The sequence below is a fragment of the Saccostrea cucullata genome, unplaced genomic scaffold, assembly GCF_032062105.1.
Source record: "Saccostrea cucullata isolate Sc308-1 unplaced genomic scaffold, CSIRO_AGI_Scuc_v1 ctg21344, whole genome shotgun sequence".
Taxonomy (NCBI): Eukaryota; Metazoa; Mollusca; class Bivalvia; order Ostreida; family Ostreidae; genus Saccostrea; species Saccostrea cuccullata.
The window spans coordinates 1-6,754 of record NW_026935519.1 but is presented as its reverse complement, the minus strand read 5'-3'; the positions used below and the strand labels follow the sequence as shown (position 1 = coordinate 6,754).

Sequence of the window (6,754 nt, the reverse complement as noted above, 5' to 3'; positions counted from 1 at the left end):
ACCGGATCCTTCCCCCAGGGGCTGCACTCAGTTGACCCGGCTATCCCCCCCAGCCCCAAAAGTGCACTCAGTTGACCCGGCCGGCCAGACCCTTTATACTACTGATGCCATTTTCCTCCCTTCTGGTCTTCAGCCCCTCCCTTTTCCCAGGCAGGCCTTCTCACCTGTCACTTCCAGAGTATGGCCTGGCACCAATTGTATTTGGATAGGAGAAAAATGCAGTAGGCCAGACCAGGATTTGAACCCGGGCCTCATGAATCTCCAGTAAGGTGCTTTACGAAATGAGTTATCTGGCCACTGACAATAGAACCCATCTGACTGCCACACATGCATTGTTTTCAAAAAGATTTATAAGCTCAATATTATCACTGCACCAAGGTGCAATGTTTTGTACATGCTGAAAAAATAATACTGAGTATATTTAAGAAAAGAGTGTGATAAAATAGCTAAATCAAACTACTCTGAATAGCTTAATAAGGCTGTATAGCTAAATAAATCAAGAGTTTGTGCCAGACCTATTGTATTCATATCAGTCTCTTTAATACTCTGATAGGAGAGGAGAAAGATGCAGTAGACCAGACCAAGGTTCAAACCAAGTCTTGAATAGAAAATCTCCAGTGGAGATGCAATTTGATGCATGATTTTTTATATGCATTGTTATCAGATATTCAGAACAGTATAAAGTTTAAAACTTTCACAGCAGCTAATTTTGACTTTCTTAGTTGCTGAAAAATTGCACAGCATGATTTAAGAAAAAGTTTGATTGTTAAACAGGCTTTTCTGAAAAGCTTAGTTGAGCTTTATAGCTAATTCAAGAGATTAAGCCTGACCTGTAGAAGTCACTATTTTTATATGTGTAATTAACTTACAACTTTGATAATGGTAACACTACTTAAGTTAATTGTTTAATCATTGTTAAAAGTGAAATATTTCTTTCAGATGGCTGGTAGAGGAAGAGGCAGAGGAAAAAATGTTTCTTTCAATGTAGAAGCTTTAGGATTTGGGAGAGGGGAAGCCCTACCAGGCCCCATCTCTCAGCCGCCACCACTGTTTCCAGTAATACAATTTTCATTTTTTTAATTTTTTTCTTACATAGATCTATCATCATGAATTCATGATCATGTCTATATTTGTTTCTAATATTTATCAAAATGGAAGATAACATGTAAAAGTTAATTAATTAAATTGTGAACAAAATGATTGAGATGGAAATAGTCTCAAAGTATACATGTACAATTGACAGTGCCCATAATGTGTACTGATCGTTTTTATAATAATAGATGTATAGTTTTACAAAAGATGATCCTTAAAAATGCTTCTTATTACATTAGACTGCTGAGTTCAAGCCAATTCCATTTGAACAAAGTGAAGAGTTTGACTATATGTTGGCTTTGAAGCAGGAGTTTCTTGGAAACATTCGCAAATCTCCATTTTACCTTCAAGCAGCAAACAAGAAGAAGGATATTGAGAGATACTCGGATAAATACCAGGTTATAACAGAAGTCAATGGAAAATGGAAGCCAGGTATCAACAAAAGGTTTTATTGAACAAATAAGAAAACATATTGGTCTGCATATTAATTTTGACATTGTATTCTATTAATATTTAGCCACAAAGAAAACTGGAAAACAAAATTTCAGGAATTTATGAAACAATTGAACTGAAGATTTACTCTTCTGAAGGAACAGATATTTGACTGTAAAATTTGAATGTGTACTGATTTGGACAAATTCACAATTTTCAGATTGGAGAAGACTTCCAGCTGAACTAAAACCAAAATTGCCAAGGAAAACAAAGTCCAAAATTAAACCAACAGTAAAGGTGAAATCAAAGTCCAAACCCAGCACAGTAGATGTATCCAAGACATTAGAGGTAAGCAAGAAAGATGCATGTATAAGGAATTAAATATCTGATACAGATATATTACTCACATGACAGAGTTATGTATTAACTGTGACTTACACAAGGTCACTGTTGCATGAGAATTACCCTTATTTTTAAGTCATCTGAGCCACTCAGGTTACCTATTGTTTCTATCCATTGGCATGTCATGATTCAATTTTTTTGAACATTTTCAGCTTCCTCTCTGGAACAAATAAACCAATTTCAACAAATTTATAGAGAATCTTTGGGCAGAGTTGGACAAAAACTTTGAATTTCATCACCCCCCTCCCCCCCCCCCCCTTGGGCCTGAGGGATGGGGCCAAAACCATAAAAATTAATTCAAATTTTGTAAAATCTTTTTCTCTGCTTATGGACATCAAGCAGTCAAAATGTTGCCATGGTTTTAACATGCAATGAGTCCTTTATCTAAATTGTAAAATTCATGGCCCCAGGGGTCCAGGAGGTAGAGTAGAGCTTTCTTGATAATCAAGGTGAATTCCTTGAAAATCCTCTCCTCTGCTCCTGGGTATTTTTTAAACAAACTAAGGTCAAGGTTATGATAAGCATGGATGGCTCTTTCAAAATTTTGAAATTCATGATTGCCCTGTGTATGGAGGTTATGTGAAAGATGGGAGGCTCTATTGAAAGTGTAATATCTTTGAAAATCTTCTATTTGACTCAGGAGCTTGAGAAAACTGAGGTGGAAGAGAAAGAAGAAGAGGAGGAGGAAGAAGAAGGAGGAGGGAAGAAGGAGGAAGGCACCGTGGAGGAGGAGGATGAGGAGGTTTATGATGAGGAAGATATTGAGGAGGTAGGATTATAACTCACAAGGTCATTTATTAAAATTCTTATAAAACAATGTTGAATGTTTCTGTTTTTTTCAGTAACAACATTTTTAATGTATTTCTATTTTTAAACTATAAGAATGCTGTTGCTAGGTTTTATTAGATTGAAACTTCAATGTTATATCATACAACATATTATACAAGTAAACCAATATCTCTATCTTACGATATGTTTATTAATAAATATACTTTGCACTGATAGGTTTTATTTATCAAACTGGCATGGCATTGGATACACAAAATTTCCATCTTCAGTAGTCTGATTTTTTCTGTTACAGGAGACAGACTACATTCTGTCATACTTTGACAATGGTGAGGAGTATGGCAATGATGATGATGATGCAGATGAAGGCCCAGTCTACTGAGGGAAGCTAGATTTCTCAACTGTTCATCGAGAGGAAAGGGAGATAGAATTTACTAAGCAGAAAGGGATAAAACTCTACAATTTACTGAGCGGAAAGAGAAAAAACTCTACTATTTACTAAGAGAAAAGGGATAAAACTCTACAGTCTACCAAGAGGAAAGGGAAGAAACTCTTGAGTTTATTGAAGGGAAAGGGAGGAAACTATTCAGCTCAGTGAGGAGAGAGGACATAGAGAGGAAAATATTTACCTGGTGCTAAACTTCTCTTGACTTAATGACATGGAAAAAGAATATTTTATGAATAACAGTTATATGCTTTTAAATCGTTAAACAAAATGTCCTGCCCAGTGATGCTGCATTATTGAGATGCTTTATTCATAATAGACATTGTTAAGTGCATTGGTAGAACAACACTTCATATCATGAAATAAACTGCTTATTAAAAGTGTTAGTGAACAATAAAATTGTTATAAAATCTAATGTTTTCCATGTCTCTTTTAGTTTGGAAAAGCTATGAGGCAAGTGTTTGATTTTCAGTTACAATTAACTGTAGATGCACTAATATTCCTGGGGATAAAAGTTCATTGATTTGACAGTTAAAATAGTTTCATTGGCATTTAATTTTTGTGTTTTGAAAGTAACCCTATTCAATATATACCTGTAGTCACTTCAAATTTTGTGTTGAATTTAATTTTGTTGATATTAATTGTTAACAACAAAATTTAATCCCCAATGGACATCTGTGCTTTTGCAGTATAATTTTTCCCATCCTTCTGCTGTAAATTGTATTTTTCAGGCAGTATTTTTGCAATAGAATTGGTAGATATATACATGTGAGGGTTGTTAAGAAAGTTCGTTCCGGGATGAAATATTTTCAAAAAATTCAAAGTACTGCTTAGCTAAAGAGAGGAATTTTCAAGTCTGACAAAATCACAAGAATGTGCTTTAGATTTATAGCAATTCATTTCTAGCAGGGAATTATGGGATTTTTCTTCCAAATGGAAATATAAATGACATCTTTAAAGCACCCAAATGAAAGAAATGCTGGTCATTTTGAGTGAAAATAAAGAATATTAATTTACTTTTGTTTCTTCCTAGCTTATCTTGCATCAGACAAGATGATGAGCGTAGGTATAAGAACGATATATCGCTTTTCAACAGAATAGGTTTGTCATTTTGAAGATTTTCACAGATTTGATCATTTTTGCTAAGTATTTGGAAGGATGTTTTGACCTGTGTGCTTAATATTTGTCACAAATCACTAATTGTTCTGAACAGACATCACCTGTTTTAATGCCTACTCTACCCGTATTGATTCAACAAAAGACAGTTAAAACCTTATCAGTAGCAAGAATAGACCTGTAAACATGAAATATCACAAATTGTAAATATCTTCTTGTCGTATTTCTTTTTGAAAATAAAATAAAAATTTGGAATGAACTTTCTTAACACCCTTTAGTTAGAATTTGATGCACTGTTGTGCTGGAGTTTCAGATCAAGTTTCTGTGTTATGGTCTTCAGAAAATTTATTTCTAACTTAAGAATGACTAAAAAGTGAAAACCCTATAAATTTTATTTCTATGTTGCATTGGATTGCCAGTGGTGGATTGTAAATTTAACTTGAACTTGGCACTTCGGTCCTTTAAGCAGTGAGGAATCATTTTTTGTGCCAGTTCCTACTGCAACATGGGACCTGTGTCTGAAGGACCAGCCTCCTGGTCTCTGATGGAATTTTGAACCAGTGATGTAGGGATCAATTCCATACTTTGCAACACTAAAACGTTCAGACCACTGCCCTGTATAGGCAACTTGCAAAGAGTGAAACATTTATACAGCAGTCACAAAAAAAACCCAGATTTTGAATCTTAAATAAAAATTATACCATACAACACATCATATGATCAGCTTTTCCCTCATCTGTGCACTTCCTTGGGTGAATATTGGTATATATTTGTGGGAAGAAAAACTATAGAAGTAGATATGTTCACAACAATTTATTGTGAAGTAAAAACATACACATTCATATAAATATATTGCTTGCAAATTTTACTTCACATTTAAAGACAAAAATCAAGATTTTTTTTCATTAATACTATCTGATCATTAAAACTTCCATCCCCAAACAACATATCAAGTGCTGCCTGAAGGTCCCCTCCTGTGGCCTGTAAAGCTCGCCTAGCTAAAGCCTCATCTGTGATTCCCATGTCTCTCAGCTGCTGTAGCTGTGTCTGTAGAATGGGGCCCTAAATAAAACAGAATATAATAAGTTGAGGAAATTGTTTTGTTGTAATAGGTGCTCTCACAAATGTGATTTATTATTTGTCTGAATGTAATGCTTTTAGTTTACCTCATTGGTTGACTCCTGGGCTTGTCTGATGGCTTGTTGGAAGAAATCTGCTGTTATTGCACCAGGTAAGATGTTAGGCAATGGCTACAATAAACAAATAACTGAGTTTTCATTATCTAATTTAAAAAAAAAAACAAAACTTTTTATGCAGTCAAAAATTTTCCATGGAGATTTTACCCCAGTATACTTGAGGTACAGTTAAGGAATATAGTAGTCATCTATGAAATCCACACAATTTTCTACCAATGAATATTATGATTCCTTGATCCCATGGAAAAAAAGTATATTTACAGTACAAAATATTGGTTATACATGTATTACGAAATTTATTCTCATCACATTTGTTGGATTTCAGACCATTTTTACACTGTAAGATGTTTGATAAAATCACATATTTCACTCTTCAATCTTATTTTTCATTGATATACATTTAGAGAGTATTTTAACATATACAAGTTCTATCAATTCTTTCTTTATCTCATTGCTCGGCTCTGATTGACCTACTTGACTGGTGGCTCCCCCTGGTGAGACCCCTGTGGCTGAGGCTAAGGCCGCTGCTAACTGTGAGGCTGTGATTCCACCAGACTAAAAAAATTAGTATTAATTAAAGAATGGCTGTTGAATTTATAAATATTCAATGATATTTTGATGGAAAGCAGATACATGTACATAGTACATACACTGGGACCAGGTCTGTTAGCTATTGAGTCATCTTCATCATCAGACATTTGATCCAGGTAGAATGACCCTGCAATCAAAAGTATACACTTGATTAGTTTCATAAATCAATAAAGTATGATATACTTTAGACAGAACTAATAACAAGCTGATGCTTAAACAATTTTTAAAGTTCATATTGATTTGTTACTTTTTTTTCAGTCAATGCCTTATCTGATGTGTTTTTATGCCCTGTTAATCAAAGAATCGTTTGGCCTTTTGAAAGGTGGGTGCCAGGAATTTCATACATCACAAGTGTATTTCTTGTGACAAGACCTTCCTTTGGGTACCAACATTTTTTATTCATGATTGTGACTTTGAGATTCAGCTAAATTTGAAGAAACTTAAACCTTGCTTTTATACAAAGTTGCTGCTAGGAGTTACCTATTTCACTACTGCAATCTTGGGACAAGACCTTTCCTTTGATTCCATTATATTTTTTTTACCTCAGGACATTGATCTTTAAGTATGAACTACATTTTGAAAACAGGGCACGGTGGGCATCAGTGTTTCATAAACACATCTACCTACCTAACAGCTACCTACCCCAGGGGATGGCAAATCCCACTGCCTGATGCCCAGGGCTTATCAACCACTT

At 34.6% G+C, this 6,754-nt stretch overlaps 2 protein-coding genes across 2 annotated transcripts; one reads left to right on the top strand and one right to left on the bottom strand.

Annotated features, from left to right (window-relative positions):
* Positions 1 to 902: 902 nt before the first annotated feature.
* On the top strand, positions 903 to 3,555 carry LOC134243084 (DNA-directed RNA polymerase III subunit RPC7-like). The gene is made up of 5 exons (XM_062725304.1): positions 903 to 1,056; positions 1,332 to 1,524; positions 1,745 to 1,872; positions 2,567 to 2,695; positions 3,008 to 3,555. Exons 1-5 carry the CDS (start codon positions 940 to 942, stop codon positions 3,092 to 3,094), a joined length of 654 nt encoding a protein of 217 aa, XP_062581288.1. The 5' UTR covers positions 903 to 939; the 3' UTR covers positions 3,095 to 3,555.
* A 1,512-nt stretch (positions 3,556 to 5,067) lies between these two features.
* Positions 5,068 to 6,248, bottom strand: LOC134243083 (ubiquitin-like protein 7). Its single transcript, XM_062725303.1, has 4 exons — positions 6,120 to 6,248; positions 5,944 to 6,024; positions 5,440 to 5,523; positions 5,068 to 5,335 (listed from the first exon to the last, which is right to left on the bottom strand). Exons 1-4 carry the CDS (start codon positions 6,219 to 6,221, stop codon positions 5,150 to 5,152), a joined length of 453 nt encoding a protein of 150 aa, XP_062581287.1. The 5' UTR covers positions 6,222 to 6,248; the 3' UTR covers positions 5,068 to 5,149.
* Positions 6,249 to 6,754: the final 506 nt, after the last annotated feature.

Coding starts and splice junctions, on each gene's coding strand:
- LOC134243084 (XM_062725304.1), top strand. CDS start 940: ATGGCTGGTAGAGGAAGAGGCAGAGGAAAAAATGTTTCTTTCAATGTA. Junction 1,057..1,331: donor AGCCGCCACCACTGTTTCCA/GTAATACAATTT, acceptor TTATTACATTAG/ACTGCTGAGTTCAAGCCAAT. Junction 1,873..2,566: donor ATGTATCCAAGACATTAGAG/GTAAGCAAGAAA, acceptor TATTTGACTCAG/GAGCTTGAGAAAACTGAGGT.
- LOC134243083 (XM_062725303.1), bottom strand. CDS start 6,221: ATGAAACTAATCAAGTGTATACTTTTGATTGCAGGGTCATTCTACCTG. Junction 6,025..6,119: donor CTAACAGACCTGGTCCCAGT/GTATGTACTATG, acceptor TAATTTTTTTAG/TCTGGTGGAATCACAGCCTC. Junction 5,524..5,943: donor CAGGGGGAGCCACCAGTCAA/GTAGGTCAATCA, acceptor TGTTTATTGTAG/CCATTGCCTAACATCTTACC.